The following is a 21,136-nucleotide window of genomic DNA, read 5'->3' as shown; positions in this document are numbered from 1 at the left end:
GTATGACCCAAATAGTTAAGCCCAATAATACAAAAACAGACCAACAAGTCAAAGCCTAGGGGTGGGAACGGGCTCGAGCTCGGCTCTTTTGGCCAGCTCGAGTCCATGTTGTCGATCTCGAGTTCATCGAGCCAACTTTTTTTGGCTCGAGCTCATTTAATTTTTTTTTTTTTTATTATTTAATTTTTTTATTAAATCATTTGATTTTTTATTAAAAATTATTTATAAGAAAATAAAAAAAAAATTATAAAGTAAATAATGAACTCTAGTTATATATTTTTTTTCTATCATTATTATATTTTATTATATTATTACGAACTATTTAAGTAATATAGATTTGTTTCTATTTAAATACTAGAAATATTTATTATTATAAACTATTTACTATTTAGTTAATAATAATAATAATAATAATAATAATAATAATAATAATAATAATAATAATAATAATAATAATAATAATAATAATATATATATAATAAAAAAATAGAAGGCAGCTTGCGAGCCGGCTCGCGAGCTGTCGAACAACTAATTTTGGGCTCGAGCTCGAGCTCGAGTTCGAGCCTTTGTCGAGCCGGCTCCCTCGGTTACCACCCCTAAGTCAAACATAGATTAAGTAAACTGTTTTATTTATTATTCGGAAATATATGTATTCAAAGTCAAACTTGCTGGTAACAAAACAAATAATAATAAATAATTGAATGTGGTCCATAATATAAGAAAAAAAAAGAAAAACAGAGTGAGTAATATCTTATATAATGATTACATGGTTCAGAAAATTCTGTGGTGTGAAAGTAACTGTTCATCCACTGATCCATCTTTTTCAGATTAAATTCTTTCTTCCAAATTCCATTTATTTCTGCCCCCACAACTACTTTCTACATTTTTATTTATTATTTATTAATATCATTTTTATTTTTAATTTAATTTATTTAGCAGAGGAAACCTTCCCTTCTGCTCCAATATTAATTATTCCCACCAAATTATTTTCACCATTTTAGCTCTTTTTTACTCTCACTTTTTTCATCCTCCACTCAAACAAGTAACCACTATTTGATCCTCTATTATTAATTGGATTACTGAGTTGTTGACTCGTCATTAATACATCCATACCATTTACTGAGTCAATTTTTAACGAATTACTTTTAGTTGGAATAATAAAATTGCTTGACTCTGTTTTTTTAACTAATTGGAGTTTGACAAGTGTCCCTTTTTTAATTTTATTTGGGAATACTATATTTGTCAATAAGGTTATTGGAGTTTGCAAAGAAATACTCCCTCTGTCCCTGAATAAATGTCGTTTTAAGCAGATTAATTTGTCCCAGATTATATGTCGTTCTCTACTCCCTATGGACTCATAATTTTCTTTTTCCATGTTTACCCCTAATATTTCTCCAGCGTTAATTCTCTGCAATTAATTCCTACGTTTAGGAAAGAAGCAGATTCCAAAAAAACTCTTTGTCTTCTCCGCGGAAAAACAAAAAAATTATAAAACCCTACTTAAGAAAATCAATGGAGGAATCTCTTCAACATATTTTCTCTAAATGGATAGGAAAAAGAAGAAAAGGCAGAGTGAAGAAATCTCAAAGTCCGTTCAAGATTTCAAGAATTATGATAGGGAAAAGAAGAAAACAAAAATTGAAGAAAACTACATGTTCGCTCATGATTTCAAGAATCTCAAATTCGGAGCTCCGGCGATTGTCCCTCCAAAACAAAAATGTGCAGGAAGTTTTGATTTGAATGTAGTTGTGAATCGTGGTTTCGATTTGAATAAGTTCCCCGAAGAAGAAGAAGAAACAACTTTTGAGCAAGAGGAAGTTCGTAAAATTATTAGGATTATGTTAAAAATTTATCTTCATAAATTTTATTAAGGATGTTCGTAAAAGTTCTTGGAGTCGATAGTGTCGAATTGGTCAGTTCCCATGGTGGAGATGTTGGCCTTTGTTCCACCAATTCGTATGACTATTTTGTACTAATTTGACTTTGTGGTTGTATTTGAAGATTTCTTATGTTTTCTTTTTCTTTGTTACAGCAACCCTGTTAAGTTTTTTTTTTTTTTTTTTTTTTTTTTTTTTTTTTTTTTTTTTGAACGAGCCTATTATGCAGAAGTGATATTGTTTCAACCCCAACTTGGTAAGATAATCAACTTTTGAAATTTAATTGAGTGCATGAAGACCACAATTATATATTTGAAAAAAAATTGATAAGTCAAGTTCATCATCAAATTAAATAAACCAATACAAACAAAGTTAACTTAAATAGTTAATAACTTCTTGTACTAATTCAGGATTACACTTCAATTGAGTAGGAAGTTGTCCCGTTCTCTCTAACATAGCTTTCTTAATATGTGGAATCTTATATTTGTTACAACCTTTGATTTTCAGGACCTCAATCATGCACGATTGTAAAGTTAAAAATATACGATTGGACTTCGTCGATGGAAAATCTTCAAAAGACTTCACGACAGCAGCAATAAGCTCATCAACGGTCTTAACAGGTTCCTTAGTTTGCAAGGATTGGATAGCACTAAAAATCCCAAGATCCAAGATATTCAAATCTGGGGAATTTGGAGGTTGAGACATCAAACGGATATCAAACCCATCTTGTGAAGCCGCTCGGCGAAATTGCTCATCATTTCGATTAATGTGTGTTCTTGCATTATCTTGTTGAATAAATATTGGACGTCCAACATCTTCTCTCGGCCATTTTTCCTTGATAGACGGCAAAACTCTTTCAATTAAATATGACCTTATAACATCTTTGTTCACTGAAGTTATTGGTTTCGTCTCGAGTGTGCCCGCAACTCTATTTATGCTAGTTCTCTTAGCTGGCTCATATGTAACAAAAGGGAACACTCCAATTTTTCCAGAAAAAATCTCATTTCCTTGTGCATCAAATCTTGGACGAGCTATAGCAGCTAAAAACATGACTTTTCCAATATAATTTTTGCTTTTGCAAGTGCGCAATGGATCTTCTTCGTCTGGCAATAAATAATATTTACCCGACTTCTTTGTCATGTAGAACCATTTTTCATCAATATGAACAATGTTATACATTCCAATGAAGACCGGATCATATGGTATGCTGTCACTTTCAAGCATCGATATGCAAAACTGGAGTCGAGCTTTTTTGTTTTCTTCCTTGAGAAATGGTTTTATAGCATTGGAATGTCGGCGTATTTCCCCTGATTTAAAACGCCGAAATAATGTGCTCTTTTTAGTTCCCAAAGAGCAAGCTAAAGAACGGATAGTTGTTCGTCTATGTAAAGGGATCTCACGAATCCGCTCAAAAGGAATCTGAACTCTTTTTCGACCACAATTTTTTGTCTTTCGATGGTATAGATTAGCATATGCATGACCATATTCTGTCTGTTTCCAAATACGTTGAATTGTACGCATAGATACTGAAAATTGAGATGCAACCATTCTTGTTACATTTTTTCCCAAACGGCCGTTATCGCTTTTCTGTTGTAGCGTATTATATATGGCTTGTCGTTGATCATTGGTTAAATTTTTCTTTTTCCTTATATCACTTGATACTGCTTGTTGTTCTTCAATAATATTTTCCTCTAACAAAAAAAGCCAAAAATAATGGTTAAAAAGGTAATGAGACTATGAGAAACTAAATTCCAAAAAACACATACTTTGGCACTTGTTCAATTATTCAAACGACCAATGCCGTAATATGGTACTTGGTCAAGAAATAAATTCAACAGTTTCACATATCAACAACTCAAGGAGAATAATATTAAAAAATTGAAAAAACTCAGAAAATCCCTAAAAAAATTATACACCAACACACATGGACAAAAATTGTTTTGCTAATGAGAATATATATATATATATATATATATATATATATATATATATATATATATATATATATATATATATATATATATATATATATATATATATATATATATATATATATATATATATATAAAGCATAATACGGAGCATAAGAATGTGTAGGAGTATTCCACTAGCAAAATAATTAAAATGCCATAACTCATTCTCCATGCAACTTCCAATAAAATATTTTGGCAAAATCTTTCAACTTACTGTTGATATCTAAATAAGAAACTCATACAAATTATGATAAACATAAAAAAAAAAAAACATACCAGTACTAGTTATAAGGTGAGAATCAAGATGTGTTTGCACTCCCATTTCTGTATGCGTGTTGTCATCTTCGAAATGGGGTTCAGTGTTTAAGTCTATTTGTGAATTTTCCAACGAAAATATATTAACATTAAGGTCGGGAATGGAACGTGTAATATCGATATTGAGATCTGGCAAGTTAAAATGACTAAAATCTGATACTTCTATTTCAATTGAAGGTGTATTCATTTTTTGTTTTTGTTTTTCGAAGAATAAGATTAGTTTTATTTATAGAAAAAATTTGGTGGGAATCCATAAACATTTGAATTTGTTGTTTTAAAGTGTATCAAATTCTTAGAGGGAATAGAGTATCAAATTTTCGTCTAAAATAACGGGGGGAATAATTTTCGCCCCGAAATTCGCCTCAATTCAAAATTTTAACTTTTTTTTGGTTTGTTTACCAAAAAAAAACTGTGGTTTAGTGGAATGGAAATTGAAAAGTTATTTGGAGAAGGCAGCCACGTGGAATACTAATATGCATAAATAAACCGCGTGAAATTATATAATGATTAGGGAATATAAATCAATTTATTATGGATAGATAGTGGAGAGGATATTTTCGGCCATATTACCAGATTTTCTCCTACTTTTTAGGTGAATTAACTGCATTCTTAATATGTGTGAAAACCCTCTAAACGTCATTTATTCAGGGACAGAGGGAGTAGTAAATATAATGACTACACACTATAGTTAACTTTTCACTACAAATTGTAGGACCATACATCATTAACCCACCAACAATATTATTATTATTATTATTATTATTATTATTATTTATTATTATTATTTGTTATTATTATTATTATTATTATTATTATTATTATTATTATTAAATAAACCATCATTTCAAAAAAATAAAAAAGGACCGCATGGAACTATATTGTTGACAATATTATCATTTATGAAAATTTGGCATATTTCATAGTCATAAATCAATTTCTTGAAACCTCCTAAAATGCAGATAGGGCTAAAAGAGTCACATTCACTGGCTAAAAAATTAAAGAATAAAAAACGAATATAATGTTAATCATTGAGACGAGGAAGCATGATAGAATTTTTTTGTAATTACTAATAAATTGAAATTTCACACTTACGATGAGACAAAGGGGAATTTCCATATATACCCTTAGGTTTGTTTTGACATAGGTCTAAACATTGAAAGTTACACTCTCCTACTAGATAATATTTTGGATTATTTTAGGTTTATTGAAATAAATATAGTATTTTTTATGGTCATTGTCGAATTTCGAGAAATCTACTGGCGATGTATTATTAGGCTCATTATTTTTTTTATTGAAATTTCATGTTACTCCGAAGTTAAAGTTTATGTACGATAAATTTGATGATTTTCGACTCGCAATGTAATTTAACTTTGTCGAAAACTTGGATTCGTGATCAAGCACGGACGCATGGGTATTGGGTAGTATCGTTTGTTGCCGGTTGCTTATTAATACTATAAAAATTAACAATATTTAATTGGAGTTTTGGCGGATCCTAATTATCTTATATAGATATATAAAATTTGTAGGGACAAAAATAAATAAATAAAATATATATATATATATATATATATATATATATATATTGAGATATGAGAGGCTACTTTCACATTAAATCAACAAGGTGCAGAACATTAATAATTCATTCACATTCACATTCCGTTTGTAGGCATCATGCCCCTACCAATATAGTTGTGACTATTTATTACACTCATTTTTTAAATTTTCATTTATTATTATTGCAATCTTTTTATTTATTTATATATTCGTGCTTGAAAAACAAAATTCAAGATTTACCTACACAGTGTTAGAAATAATTTAAGCAGGAGGGGGCCTGAAATTTTGGACCCCCTATTGTCGAATTAACGTTGCACTCTCACCACATATATGTATCATGATTTAGTGTATATATATATATTTATGAGCTTTTTGCAATAATAATAATAGAAAAAAAAAAAGGAATTCGAGGAAAGCGAAGAATTGTAGAAATTAATTGAACCATAAATAAATAAATAAATAAATTATAATAAGTGAAAAAGGACATGGGAAGTAAAAAAGAAAATGGCCCTGATGCTTCTTATATGGGTCATAGCATCAGAGGAATGGCATTAAAAGGCTATTTGAGTCAACCAAAAATTTAGTCAAACAACAAAAATCACATGCATCACCATACCTACTATTTATATTTAAAATAAAAAATTGTTATTCTTTTTCTTGTCCTCAAAATAATTAAAGAAAATTGTACCTAGTTAATTAATTTTTTTAAAGAAATTCACATATTATTTATTCTAGAACAATAATATTGTAATTAATTATTGGCAATAATTACATGTTTGACTGTCTTAGGAAAATGTGATACATAAAAATTGAAATTAAATTACCCTTGAGAAATGAGATGCCTTAATTCCCTCACAAGCCCAAAATTTTATATGTGGAAATTAACAATTAACACTAAAAACAAGTGATTATTTATTTAATTAAATAAGCACAACATTGTGTACATTTAGGTGGATTACTCTTACCTAGACCTAGAATTTATAATCTTTATATTCTTGTTTTTGTCTCCGTTTCCCATTTCCCCATTAATTAATTTAATACCAAGATAAGCCCCATATAGCATCATATTAATTATTTGATTATATTTAGTGAATTCTTATGGACATTGGGGTAAATTACAATCGCCCCGGAGTTAAGATTTATTTACGAAAAAATCCATCATTTTTACATAATTCCCAATTTGCACCATCCCTATAATTTTTAGATTAATTATTTTAACACCCTTTTGTAGTGGGTGGAGTAAGAAATCTACAAAGTGCAGGGAGCTCGATGTAATTTCCCAAAATTAGGATTTTCTTGTAAATAAATTTTACCTCAGGGAGGTAATTGTAATTTACCCCAAAATTTCTCGATAGAATTGATGGGGGAATCTTGTACATGTTTTCTTACATAGAGTTTCTCATGGAATTCATGAATTATTAATGCAAGAAGCAAAAACTAATCTCCAACAAGTTTCAATTAAGCATACAATTATTACCAGTTTTACCACTAATAAGTGTGATTAAGGATGAGGTTGATTTGATCTGTTTTTACCACGTGGTACTTTTTTAATTGAATAATATTTTAATGGGCCTTGTATCTGTCACAGTAAAGTCCATAAATAAGGCCCACTAACTGTCCATAAAAAGCCCATTCTCTCCCCCCCTTTCTTTCATTTATTCCTTTTCTTTCTCTCTCTTCATTTTGTGTGTGTGTAGTTTTGCACTTGTTTCCCCATGTTAGAGAGAGAAAAGGATGCAAAGAAGGAAGAAAACCTGCAATTTTTACAACAGTACTACTAGGTATGTATGTATAAACACACACACACACACACACAACAAGAACTCCTCTTATGAGTTATGAGTTATGACTCACTACCGAGTTTACAAATTTGGCAAAACTATATATGCATGACCATTTCTGCAAGTTACATAAGTTCATTACATGTTTAACTTTATCTCTTTCTTCATATATATATATATATATTAGTACTAATCAAGCCATAATTATATTTTTTTTTTCTTTGTTATATATATCTATAGACTGTAGTACAATTGCCTTCATATTTAACCATAATTTTCTTGATGTGTTTATATAATATATACATGTATATAAATAACTCATTCACAAGTATGCTCATTTATGCAGGCTATGAATTTGACAGAACATTCCGATTTTCATGGGAGCATCAATACAAATATTGTTATCCGGCCGGGGGTTAAAAAAACCGGAAGCTTTGATCAAAAAGAGAAAATCCCGGTTAATGATTCTACGATGAACAATTCTCTGCAAGTGGTGTTCGTTTTATTTGGGTGCTATCCTACCTGAGCTTTTCACTTTTTTTATTTTTTTCTTTTTTTCTTTTCGATTTTTTCTTTTTTAATTTTTTGATTTGTTGCCTTTTATTTTTCTCCAAGCCCGTGTCTTCTTGACCTTGTAAGACCTTTTCTTGACCTTGTAAGACCCGGAGTCTTGTGTTCTTTTTTTGTTTTTCATCTCGTGTTGGATGCCACGTCAGCGCTTTTCTGATGTTGGTTTAATCCTTTTTCTTTCTTCGTTCCCGTCCAACTCACGTTCTCCTTCCTTGTCTATCCCTCCTGAGCTATTCGGATGTATTTTCGAGTTAATTAGTGCAAGAATTATATATGTATCTTAGTTTTTAATTAGTTAAACAGTAATCACTTTGATTGTAATTACATATATATATATATGTTGTAGTAGGAGCATTTAATTAAATTGAGTTGTAATAATATTAGAGGGGCAAATAAGCCAAATATAGAAATTGGTGTGGAAAAATGGAGGCCCTCAATTTTTGTTGTTTTATATGTTTTTGAGCTGAAAAGTAGTAATGAGAATAAATATTCTTGCAGTTTCCTTTGTTTCTCTCGTGACTGCTTTCATGTACAACTTTTAATTATTATTATTATTCATTATATTAATATACACTCTATTATTGGATTCATATATGTATATATTCAACCATATATTCTTAATTAATCATGACCATTCAATGGAAAGGGTACATCACTTCATGCAATGATCAAACGGTCAGGAATAAAAACCTGGTGCATTTTTTTGGTTATGTACAACTTTTCATCTGCTTCTCAGAATTTTCTGCAAGTTTGGTGTGTTTTATCATTTATGTGTTATTATTTCAGTTTAAAATAAATAAATAAATAAAATAAATTGTCTGAAGACTGAGAATTAAGAATAGGGGGTCCATTTAATGTTAGTTTCAGTTTCAACATTTTCTGAGCATTTTTGTGAGGTTAGAGTCTTTGATTTTTGGAACTTCTTGCTTTTGTAATTATTCAGACACATTACCAAATTACAAAACTACCCCTCTCAAGGTGAATATATAAAATAATATATACATATAGTTATGGATGAAATGATGATGTTTCCAAGTTGGGCAATGAAAGCTTTAGACATACATTAATTATTCCCTTATTTACTGAAAGATATTCTCAATGATTTACTTTTTCTAAAGCATGGACAAATTAGTCAATAGTAATAAATACACTATAACTACTTATACAATTAATTATCTATAAATCTTTCAAACAACCAACAAAACTAGTTTTGTGTATCAGGGGTATAATAGTCAATTTTAATGACCATAATACCCTTGTAGTGTAGGTATCTGTGTGTTTAAGAAGGAATACTAAATACAGGAGTAAAGTGTATAGAAAGGTGAAAAGAGAGTGATGATTTGGGGGTATGTCATATTCATTAGGACTTATAAACAAAATGATTCATCACAAGGACCTTTTCCTAAAGTTAAGACATCTCTTCAAATATTGTCAAACACACTCTCATTAAATAATAAATGCCTTTTTTATCAATTAGGTGTTTACTCTACTTACACTTTGACATGATTTTTCACATTACATTCGAATTCCAAATTTCATTTTTATTTTGTTTTATCAGAATTGAAATATATACGAAATTTCTAATCCCGAAGAAATCCCAAAACTTCCAACAGAAAAATTATGTATACTTGTAGTATCATTGTGTATTTTATATATATCATATAAAAGTAAAAGATAGAAATTTCGATTTCCAAATATTTGGATTAAAAAAAATAAAAAAGTACTTGTTCAACTAAAGTGGGCCTTGTCATAGTTTTTCTTTGTTATTTTACTTAACGGGCCCTTTATGAAATCTCTTTTTCTGCTTAAAGATTTCAAATAAGGCTAGGCCCAAATGAGCTTACAAGATCAAAATCTAATCGTTGCACCTAAATATAAGTAAAAATGTTACGAAATTATAAAGAATTGCGGTTCAATTTTTTTAAGAATATAAATGCCGTATGCCCAAGATCAACATACGAAATATAAAAATTATAGTGAATTGCGGTTCAGTCCGTGTAAATTTTTAAAGAAAGTATTTATAATTAAAGTGGAATATCATTTTAATTTAATTTAATTCAATTCGTAAATTATGTAAGAATCAAACGAGCTTATCCGTCATGAAAATCCCACCTACCGGAAGGAGGAATTATATATTTTCTGGATGATTATATATTTTCAGATAATAGTTAAATAAAGCTTAGTATTTATAAAATGTAGCATAAATAGTCATACATATATACTTAGCTTGAAAAAAAATAGACGGAATTATATATAAAAAAAAAATATTACCCTAATTGAATTTAGAACTGTACGTAGTAGGAGCTAGGCCAGCTCTATACTATTATTAGTGGGGTTTCTTTTCTCCCTGAAATTGATAGCATGAATTCTGGACATATTACCCCATCCCAACTATTTTTTTTTTATTATTATTATTATTATTATTAATATATACACATTCGTACACACACACACGCACACTTTACGCACATTTACACACTTTATCTATTTTTATATATCACATATATACATTTGTGTCCAATTATTGAACCACTGGTTCTCTAGTTTAACATATTTAGGTGACACTTTCTCTATATATATTTTTTTATTTTAATATTTTTTTTAACAGAATCTAATGGCTGCTATTTGATGAAAACAATTGAGTCCTTTTATCAGTAGATGTCACTTTTTTTGAAGTATTAATTAATTAATTAATTTTGGATGACAATAATTGTGTCAATCTGATAATAGATAGTACTACGTAAGTTTTGAAAAGAAATAAATAAATAAAAGTAAAGTGACCACACTATACTATAGCTAATTATAAACAGGGGCCAATTATAAATTGTTGACAAGATTAATTGAATTATTGATCACGGACCTTCGATTAAGAGGGTATATGGGTCTGGACCGAATTATATGTGTCCCATTTATCAATTGTGACTAATTGTGGGGGCATGCAAATTTATGTGTAGCCTTCTTTTTTTTTTTTTTCAAGAACCACCCATGTCTAGTTTTTAATTGTCGAAAGCGCCCTCATGTGAAAATAAAATGACAATTGTATCCTTTTTTAAAAGTTAGTCAAGACCAATAAAACTCATGCGTCGAGCTGATTGTGTGATACACTAGCCATATATGTTAGCTGAAACTCTTGATTAATGAGAGACTATAATTAATGCATGACACTTATATATATTTCATAATTAAAGAATAAAAAATGGGGTCGAGTAATTCTTTGTCGTGCCAGCTCAACTGGATTAGTAGAGTGTATGTATAGGGTCAACGGATGAGTTTGGACCACAAAAATAAATGAAGAAAATGAGATCATAAATGTGCCCATGCATGTTACATAGGATAAACCTAATTAATAATTAATATTTAATAATAATAAAAAAAATAATAAGAGATAGAGAAATTTAGGACACATTGTGGGAGAATGGAATGATCAACAATTGTTAGATAGTTAGGGGCATTAGGGTGAGGACCCTTACACGCGCGCAGTTCTTTTTTTTTTTTTTTTTTTTTTTTTGATGATGCAGGAACCCGCAGCCAACCATATAGGTGCACTGGGTAAACCTACACTCTCGTATAATAGCTTGCAAACCATACGAGAGATGTATCACACTAAAATAACAAACTGTTGAAATATAGCACTAGTTGATTGAGCGAGAAAGTGTTATCTCAAATAATTCATACCCAGATCTACTTGTAAATAGTTTCAAGGTCGAGTTTGTCAAACATATTATATATATCTGCAAGTTACTGCCAAACCGTGAAAATTATGGCAGTTTATCTTTATGCTATTCGGTTACGACTTTGTTTAAAAAATAAATTAAAATATAAAGATGAAAAAAAAAATTATCATAAAATATTATGAAAATCCAATATACCAAAAAGTCAACATTCTTGACTGTCATAAATTTGCTATATCGTTTACGTTTTCATCCCATTAATAAATAAAAGCAAATAAAAAAGTAGAGAATTAAAAAAATCGTGCAATTTGCATATATTTATATCTGAACCCCTTGAATAAAATTAAAATACGATTCACTCCCTTACTCTCTCTCCCTCTATATAAATTAAAGGTCCCCATTGTAACCTTTCCTTCCATAACAAAACCTTTGCTTTACTTGTGCTGCAATATTTATATATAAATATAATATTATAATATTCCAAAAACAAAGACAGAATGGTGGTGGCGGCGTCAATGAAAATAGAGAAAATAAGAGAAGATATAGAACTGCCAATCATAGACCTTCTCTCCCCAGAGCGATCGGAGAAGATAGTGAAAGCATGTGAAGAATACGGTTTCTTCAAAGTGATAAACCATGGTGTGCCGCAGGAGATTACTACCCGCATGGAAGAAGAGGCCCACGCGTTCTTCTCCAAACCCGGATCCGACAAGCTCCGGGCCGGACCCCCCAACCCTTTCGGATACGGGTTCAAGAATATAGGGTTCAATGGTGACAAGGGTGATGTCGAGTATCTCCTCCTCCCACCCACTAACTCTCCTCATCATCATCATCACTTTTTCTCTAAATTTATTTCCTCTGATGATCCAAACAAATTCAGGTACTTTACATAAATCTTCTTCTCGATCTCTCAAAACAAAATATATGTATATATAATGTATGTATGTATATATATCATGCAAGACATATATTATTCAATTAGTTTAAGGTTGTTTTTAATTAATAATTCATTCATTAATATAAGATATATAGTACTATATAATATATTTTGTTACGTGCAATAATTATTAATATGGAAAGAAAAAGAAAAAAGAAATATTAGTTATTGCGTATACCGTTGGAAATACCTCTTTTATTAGGACAAGCTTTATGGAAGTGGTGTAGAATGGGGTCAATTGCAGACTAGTGAAAAAAAAATAATCTAGTTCCAAGGTTGTTCCTTGTTCTTCTTGCACTATATATATATATATATATATATATATATATATATATATATATATATATATATATATATTTGAATTAAAATTCTTTGACAGAAATTGCCAGCGAAACATTGTTTGGCTTCTTTCATTCATTATATTCACCATCTTAGATTCTTATATTCTTCATATTTAATTTTTAATAATCATTTAATTCTAAAATTGCATTACTTTAGAACCCTTGTACGTAATATTTGAAAAATATATAATTATTTTAATATTTATATTTAATATAGAACTCGGGTCATCTCAAAACTTTGTTCACTTCTTCTTCCCACTTGTACTAATCATCACATTAGTAGTTTATTATTGGTGGATTGATAGGATTTTAAACTAATTTTGTTATAAACAAATAAGTGTAGCAATTAGTATTATGGTTTTGTTTAAGGAAGAATCATGGTATTGTAGTTGTAGGCAACTCTTATTGTGTCTATTTTAATTATATTCACATGGGATTTTAAGGTGATTACCAATAGAAATGATCCTCGATCGGTTTAAGTTAATTATTACTTCTTAGTTTAAACTTTCAACTTGTCCGAAAAGACTGAGTTACCAATTGGGAATTGACATTAATTAAATATGAATTAGTGTTAATGAGTGGGGTTAAGTGCTTGTTTGAATTCTATAAGTATTCCCTAATCATAATCATCCACGTATCAGTTAAAAAAAATTAAAGTTATTATAGTTTAATTAATTGATTAATTAATTAAATAGGAAATCATGCGACCAACAAAAAATAAAAGTGAATAAATGAAATAAATGTTAGAAATGTGCAAATTGGTATTATTAGCTTTAGCTTTCTGATCAGTCTTTTTTAACAGAGTCTGCAGTTTCAGGATTAAATGCATTAATTAATTCATCGGCCAGTAGAGAAAAGAATGAATGAATGAATTTAGATATAATATTCAAACAGTGGAAATGGATAGATATGAATATTATACAGTATAATATGTACCCTTTTTCAGTTCTTCTTGCACACTAAATAAAATAAATAATTAGGGGCGGGTGACAAGTCTGAAATCTGATTCGACCAATCAAATCAAAAGATTTATTTAATTATAAAAGAGAAAAAAAAAACATGACAAAGTTCCCATAAATGGGGGAAAACCCAAGTGACAATATTTACCATATCTGACAGTTTTTACCATTACCATCTCTTTATTTAAAATAATAAAAAAATGTTATTTGTTGATGGACAGGTGTGCAGTGGGTGAATACGTGGCAGCGGTTAGAGAGTTGGCAAGTGAAATAGTGAATATGATTGGTGAAGGTCTGAAGTTAGAAGGAGATGGGGCAAAGGTGCTGAGTGGGCTAATCAACGAACCTAACTCTGACTCGCTACTCAGGCTAAACCACTACCCTTGTTGTTCGTCTGAATCCAAGATTGGGTTCGGAGAGCATACTGACCCTCAGATCTTGACCCTACTTAGATCCAACGATGTACAAGGACTCCAAATCTCCTTGGAGGATGGTGTGTGGGTCCCTGTCACTCCCTATCCTCACTCTGCTTTCTGTGTCAATGTTGGTGACGTCTTGCAGGTAGGGCCCCCCCTCCCTTTTTCTCTCTCTCTCTCTCTTTATTTATTTATTTACTTCTTAGTCAAAAAACATTACGTGTGTAGAATTGTTAGTGCTGGTTGCAAGTTGGAACGAAAATTTTCGAATTCTTGTTTTAATTTAATTTCTATGTCGATATTCCCATTTTCCGAATTGCATGACGTTTTTTGGATGAAGATTGGAATTGCATATATATTATTTTAGAAATTCTTATTTCTAATCCAATCGTGATATCCATTTTTTTTTTATCGAGTTTGTGATATTTTAATTTTCAAAAAATTCCAATTAAATTTTTGAATTAATTACGAAAATTCTAAAATTAAAACTCCAGTGCTATTTCATTAGCCTTGTGATTTTTTTTTTGAAAAAACTTTTATTCGATCCGATCCGATCCATTTGACTCGTAGAAACCAAGTAAGCATAGAATAAAGAAGGTTAGAAAGTGAAGTTGGCACAAGACTGACAAGTGGTAAAATCATTATCCAACAAAATTAAATAAATAATAAATCCAACTCCCCAAGTTGATGGACATATATATGTTTAAAGAGAAATTTTGCCTTTTTTCTTTTCTTTTCTTTAATTTGCTCAGAGTTTTCGTGTTGATGTGTGAGAGATAGTTATTATAACCACTGACCAATCTCTGCAGAGGGGGGGCCCCCGCCCCCCTTTTCTTCTACATTTATCTCATCATCCAATTGCCTCATCATTTTTTTTTTTAATTATTATTGATTTAAAATATTTGATGATCAGGTGATGACAAATGGAAGGTTCTTGAGTGTGAAGCACAGAGCGGTGGTGAACTCGTACAAAACAAGAACTTCAATGGCCTACTTCGCTGCTCCGCCGCTCACTGCCACCGTGAGTTGCCTGCCGGGATTGGCGGCAACACCGCTGTATAGAAGCTTCACTTGGGCTGAGTACAAGAAAGCTACTTACGCTCGAAGATTAGGCGATAACACTCGTCTTAATCTATTTAAACTCCTCCCACCTGATCATGAATGATTTTTATTTAATGTCTCTTAATTAGTTCGTTTAATTAATTAGTGTTGTTTTTAACCCCAAAATGGGAGTTTTGTGTACGATTAATTAATCGGTTTGTTTGTTACGTTGCTTATTAATAGTTCTATTAGACTTCCTAGTTTCATGCAATTTTCAATTTCTATAAATGTTACAAAAAATTCTCAACTTTGTTTGCAGGCCCAAATATAAGAATTGGGTACCTTACAATATAGCCCATATATTTTACATACAACTAAAACAGCCCAAAAACCCCATCTATACATACAAACACCCACATATAGTATGAGATATGATAGATATACATTCAAAGCTCAAATAAAACTCACACGGGTGAATTTGATAGTGATGCAAACATCATAATAATGGAATGTGATCACTATCATTTCCTTAATTTGTTACGCCTAGCCAATGTATTCCTCACATAAATAGGTCTTTCCCAATTTATTTTGTAATATAGATTATTCAATTATTTCCCTTTTTATTCCCCCAAAATCAATTTGTGGCTGAGAATTAGATGCCTTCATTGAAAATCATTTTCATCATAATGCCTTGACAATAAGCAAAATCGGAGTGGAAGAGAATAGATATAGCAAACTATCGAGAACACCACATAAAATTGTACTAGCAATATCGTACGTAGCAGAACGATTTATTTTAAAAAAAAAAAGCATATTTATTCTTCTCGACTATTTTTTTCTCCAATTAATACAAAATCGAACTCTTGGATTGACCATATTTGTAATTCATTGTTAATTTGTTATTATTTTACATTGAGAACAATTTTTTTTGACTAAAAATGAATTATCGTTGATTTGGTTCTCATTTGGTAATTGATGTGATTGATTAGGATTGCAAACTAGTTCATTTTGACTGTTATTAAAGATTGGCATTCTTTGACCACCATTTCTATTTTCCTTCAAAGGAAAAATAAAGTTGTGGGGTTTATATATATGTATAAATATAATTGATAATTCCTTGTTGATTGATTGATGGAACATGTAAAAATGTAGTATTTTATATTAGTTAAACCAAATTAAAGAACACATTTAAGAACATTTTTCCAAATTAGGAATTCCAAAATGATATTTTTCCAACGTGGAAAATCCCCAAAAAAATTTGACCAATAATCAATAATGAAAGGCAGTTTAGTTTAAACAGTGAGATTTGGGGTGAGTGGAATTAAATAACGAGTTTACCAAAACAAAAACAACGTTTTCAAGATATGATTGATGGTAACTAACTAACAGCGTTTTCAGATGCCTATATATGTGGTCACCTCAGGTGAGTCCACGTCAAACTTTAGGTGGGCCCACCTAGTTACATGTGGCACTATTTCAAAGTCAGATTAATGCAAATTTGCAACTAATAACTAGATATACAACTATTTAAAGATGACTTTTTCAATCATGCAAAATAGTCATCTAATTACTAATGGAATCCAGTTGTATAACGAGTTGTTTTTATTTTAAAAATAAATAAATCTAGAAGCGGAATAATATATATATCCACTGTTTGGTTAAAACTATATACAAAATTCATTAGTAATTTTGGATAATTTAAATTAATTCATTGAATAGTTTAGAAGACGTGGCTAACAAATATTTCAATGGTTGCGGCTCTCTCTCTCTCTCTCTCTCTCTCTACTTGCCTGTCAGTGCTTCCGTCAAGGAAGCCTAATCAGATATAATATATATTCATTTCCTAATTAGTTTCAATAATTATCTCAAAAAACTTAATTAAATAATAAATAAATCTAGAAGCGGAATAATATATATATCCACTGTTTGGTTAAAACTATATACAAAATTCATTAGTAATTTTGGATAATTTAAATTAATTCATTGAATAGTTTAGAAGACGTGGCTAACAAATATTTCAATGGTTGCGGCTCTCTCTCTCTCTCTCTCTCTCTCTCTACTTGCCTGTCAGTGCTTCCGTCAAGGAAGCCTAATCAGATATAATATATATTCATTTCCTAATTAGTTTCAATAATTATCTCAATTAAATAATACTAATAATAAATAAATAAATGGAATTACACGTGGAAGTTCCTCAACACCACCTATTCGGGACCACTTCTAGTGACTTCTCTCTAAAAGGCACGCGGCCTACAATGATTCCCGCCGCCATACACTTTCTTTCTTATATTTTTATTTTATTGCATTCACATCCTTCAAATAAAACGGAATACGCAATCACCCCATCATTTTTTTTTATTTAATTGCATTCACAACCATAGATAATTACAAATTACCACCGTCGATTTTTTAGATGATAAAATAAATATATTTTCGGATTCGATTTACATACAATTATGTATACATGTAAAAATAAATAAGAGAATATAATATCTGGTAGTATTTAACCAGTTAAATTAAATAATTGGTAAAGCAGAATGAATCTAAGATTGGAAGACAAGGAAGAATAATGTCCAGTTATATGGCTTCAAGACAAACTGATCGATGTCCGTACAAATTAGGCAAATAAGAAAACAAACCAAAATAAGGTTTTTTAATAGGTTTAGTTTATGTTCAAATGTGTGAGCTTGTGAGCCACTCACGTGGCACATTTTGATTAACATGATAAGATCATACATACCCACAATATAGTTAATTAAATAAATATAAAAAAAAAAGTGAGATTTTGCAATATAAAATTCCGAATATTCCTAAATCATTGTTGGATTTACTTTTATATATGTATATATCTACAAACTAAATATATATACTACTAATTAAAACAGTGGATTCACGCCCCAATGCCATGTTTCCAAAATTCCACAACTCAATTAAATAAATAGAAATAAAATTATTATATAGAAAAAGAGAGGGATCAGATTAAAATAACAAGTAACAACGACATTTGTGTATGTAAAGATAGTGGAATCAATTATGCACACCTACAACACCTAATATTTTAATGTACCAATTAATCCTAAAAGTGCTACTTGTTAGTATCAGCTAATCCTTTACGCTTTCTTTTCACTTAATTGCCTCTTTTTAAAAAAAAAAATTTGAAATAATAATTGTATGCTAATTAATTATTTATTAAATATGTTGCTTAATTATAAAACGATAGCTAAAACTTGTTCACCCTGTTTCATACGTATGATAGTACTGATACTCGGACCACTTTTTAATTTCTTATTCAATTTAATAGCTAGCATACTTTGAAATTCAATATTATAAAAAGTCCTGGTAATTAATTAACTATATACAATGGTTTGATTAATTAAAGAGGTAGTACTAGCTAGTAGAATTAAATAATTATTCACCCTCATCAAGTTACAATTTGTCTCTATTAATTAATTAATCGACACAAACTACGTACACACTATATATAAAATCAAACCAAAAAATAACAATACAAAGCATATAAATTATTAAAAAATTAAAATCCTTGGCTTCTCCACAAATTATGTGAAGAATTAATTATGCTAAAAATAAAAAAATAAAAACGAGTAGTGTAATTAAGTAATTAATTTCTAGGGTTTTATGTATGTGTATGTTCTTAGCTTGTACGTTGATATTTATTATATAGAGAAGAATTACGGTTGTAAGAACCACATATCATCAACATTCCAGATGTTGTCGGAGACATCTCCACCGTCCATATTCCATTGGCTGTTTTGGTGATCAACGAAATCCATCCCGCCAGCTTGGTTAAAGTAACCAGAGGGGCTGGTTAAAGATTGGTCATCGTTATTATAAGAAGAAAGGTGTTGATGATGATGATGATAATAATTAATATTATTATTATTAGCAGCAGCGGCAGCAGGTGGATAATAATCTTGATTAAGATCATGATTAAGAGGGACGACGTAGTTATTGTAGCAGTCCGTCGTCATGTCAGAAACCGGCGTCCCAAAAGAATCTGACGACACGGCGGCGCTCGAGTTCTCCAAGCTGCCACCACCACCACCACGGATGATATTAGTTACATCATGTGGCTGGGGAACTGATGAGATTTGAGCGGAGCCCATGTCAAGATTAATTATATCCGCGTTCTGATGGGTGTTGATGACGACGTTGTAAGTGGTGGCGGCGGAGGCGGGAGTTCCGGTGGCTTGGGCTTGGGATTGGGATTGGATACGCTCGACTAATCTGGGCATCCAAAGGTAGCGCATGGTGTCCTTGAATTGCTTGCTGTTGACGTCACATTTTAGCTGCTTTGCGTGTTTTTGTACTCTTGTTCTCCAGTAATTCTTTATTTCGTTATCTGTTCTTCCCGGCAAATGCTGTGCTATTTTCGACCACCTGTTTTTTCATTCATTTTTATTTTTCCAATTCATTCATTATTTAACCTTTACTACTAATACAAATATATATATATTATCGATCAATGAATTTATAAAAATATTAATACGTACGTACGTACGTACCGATTGCCCCAACGAGAATGGAGTTCGAGAATCAAGAGCTGTTCTTCGAGAGTGATATTACCACGACGTACATCTGGCCTTAAGTAGTTCAGCCATCTTAATCTGCAGCTCTTCCCTGTTCTCTTTAACCCTGCAGTAGTTCATTTTTATTACATTTCATTATTCTCTTTAATTAATTATTTAATTTCATCACCTAATAACAATAACAATTATTAAATATTAGAAAAAAGAAAAAAAATAATAAAACTTTTAAGTGGTAAAGTTTCACACGATACTCTCAACACACACACAAACACCTTTAATTTATATTCTTTTCGTGTACGGACATTGGACTAAATAAATCATCCATATGTATCTTAGCTTGGAAAAATTAAATAAAAGATGATCATCATCTTTAAATAACTTTTCTTCTTTAAAATTCCCACGCCAAATCATGTATCTATATTTAGTATATACTACCGTACGTACCTCCGATTCAGATAATATGAAATAAAAATAATATAAATCAAATTAAAGCGACGTTTAATTTGAAACATATATTACATATATATAGATATGAGTAATTAATAAAAAAAAAAAAGAGATATAGAGAAAACATAATATATATACGAACCGGCGCAACGAGAAAGAGAGTTCCAACGGCCTTCACCGTGGTGAGCTATGTAGTTGATTAAGGTGAAGTCTTCTTCAACTGTCCATGGCCCTCTTCTTAGGTCCTCCATTAATATTTCTTCTTCATTTTCACTACCGTACTTTCTTCTTTCTTTCTTTTCATCCATCGGATCAACGACTCTTATAATTGATTGAATATTCACACAGATATTTTGATGAATAATATATAGATATAGAGATGGAATTTATAATTGTGGGTTATTGAGCTGGATTAGTAGTAAGATTATGATGATGATAAATTATGGAGAGATGGGGTTTATATATATATACACATACATACATATATATTTAGAGAGAGAGAGAGAGAAGAGAGAGAGAAGAGAGAGAGAGAGAGGAGTACCGGAGAGAGTTGAAAATAATTAATTAGTGGAAAAAAGAGGTGGCATGTGAGAGAGGGGAAGTGGTAATTAGAAAGCCGCAATTCGGACTCATCTTTAATTAATATCTTAATTCTTTACTAGCAGCTAATTAATTGTATTATTATTATTCATTAACCACACACTAAC

General features: G+C 30.5%; 3 protein-coding genes and 1 long non-coding RNA gene across 4 annotated transcripts; 2 read left to right on the top strand and 2 right to left on the bottom strand.

The window, feature by feature from the left end:
- Positions 1 to 2,045: 2,045 nt before the first annotated feature.
- Positions 2,046 to 3,556, bottom strand: LOC148768937 (uncharacterized). Its single transcript, XM_088820378.1, has one exon. The coding sequence runs from the start codon at positions 3,423 to 3,425 to the stop codon at positions 2,250 to 2,252; it is 1,176 nt and encodes a 391-aa protein (XP_088676504.1). The 5' UTR covers positions 3,426 to 3,556; the 3' UTR covers positions 2,046 to 2,249.
- A 3,807-nt stretch (positions 3,557 to 7,363) lies between these two features.
- Positions 7,364 to 8,567, top strand: LOC148768936 (uncharacterized). Its single transcript, XR_016032073.1, has 2 exons — positions 7,364 to 7,500; positions 7,847 to 8,567. It is a non-coding gene; the product is annotated as an uncharacterized LOC148768936 (long non-coding RNA).
- Positions 8,568 to 12,106: 3,539 nt separating this feature from the next.
- Positions 12,107 to 15,769, top strand: LOC105962824 (gibberellin 2-beta-dioxygenase 2). The gene is made up of 3 exons (XM_012987160.2): positions 12,107 to 12,621; positions 14,200 to 14,539; positions 15,308 to 15,769. Exons 1-3 carry the CDS (start codon positions 12,239 to 12,241, stop codon positions 15,557 to 15,559), a joined length of 975 nt encoding a protein of 324 aa, XP_012842614.2. The 5' UTR covers positions 12,107 to 12,238; the 3' UTR covers positions 15,560 to 15,769.
- A 3,060-nt stretch (positions 15,770 to 18,829) lies between these two features.
- Positions 18,830 to 20,881, bottom strand: LOC105962811 (transcription factor MYB78). Its single transcript, XM_012987141.2, has 3 exons — positions 20,572 to 20,881; positions 19,959 to 20,088; positions 18,830 to 19,833 (listed from the first exon to the last, which is right to left on the bottom strand). Exons 1-3 carry the CDS (start codon positions 20,735 to 20,737, stop codon positions 19,125 to 19,127), a joined length of 1,005 nt encoding a protein of 334 aa, XP_012842595.2. The 5' UTR covers positions 20,738 to 20,881; the 3' UTR covers positions 18,830 to 19,124.
- Positions 20,882 to 21,136: the final 255 nt, after the last annotated feature.

Source organism: Erythranthe guttata, chromosome 7, assembly GCF_056151865.1.
Source record: "Erythranthe guttata isolate IM_541 chromosome 7, IM_541, whole genome shotgun sequence".
NCBI lineage: Eukaryota > Viridiplantae > Streptophyta > Magnoliopsida > Lamiales > Phrymaceae > Erythranthe > Erythranthe guttata.
This window is presented reverse-complemented; position numbering and strand designations above follow the sequence as displayed.

Coding starts and splice junctions, on each gene's coding strand:
- LOC148768937 (XM_088820378.1), bottom strand. CDS start 3,425: ATGGTTGCATCTCAATTTTCAGTATCTATGCGTACAATTCAACGTATT.
- LOC105962824 (XM_012987160.2), top strand. CDS start 12,239: ATGGTGGTGGCGGCGTCAATGAAAATAGAGAAAATAAGAGAAGATATA. Junction 12,622..14,199: donor GATGATCCAAACAAATTCAG/GTACTTTACATA, acceptor GTTGATGGACAG/GTGTGCAGTGGGTGAATACG. Junction 14,540..15,307: donor ATGTTGGTGACGTCTTGCAG/GTAGGGCCCCCC, acceptor TTTGATGATCAG/GTGATGACAAATGGAAGGTT.
- LOC105962811 (XM_012987141.2), bottom strand. CDS start 20,737: ATGGATGAAAAGAAAGAAAGAAGAAAGTACGGTAGTGAAAATGAAGAA. Junction 20,089..20,571: donor CTCTCTTTCTCGTTGCGCCG/GTTCGTATATAT, acceptor GAACTACTGCAG/GGTTAAAGAGAACAGGGAAG. Junction 19,834..19,958: donor CATTCTCGTTGGGGCAATCG/GTACGTACGTAC, acceptor ATGAAAAAACAG/GTGGTCGAAAATAGCACAGC.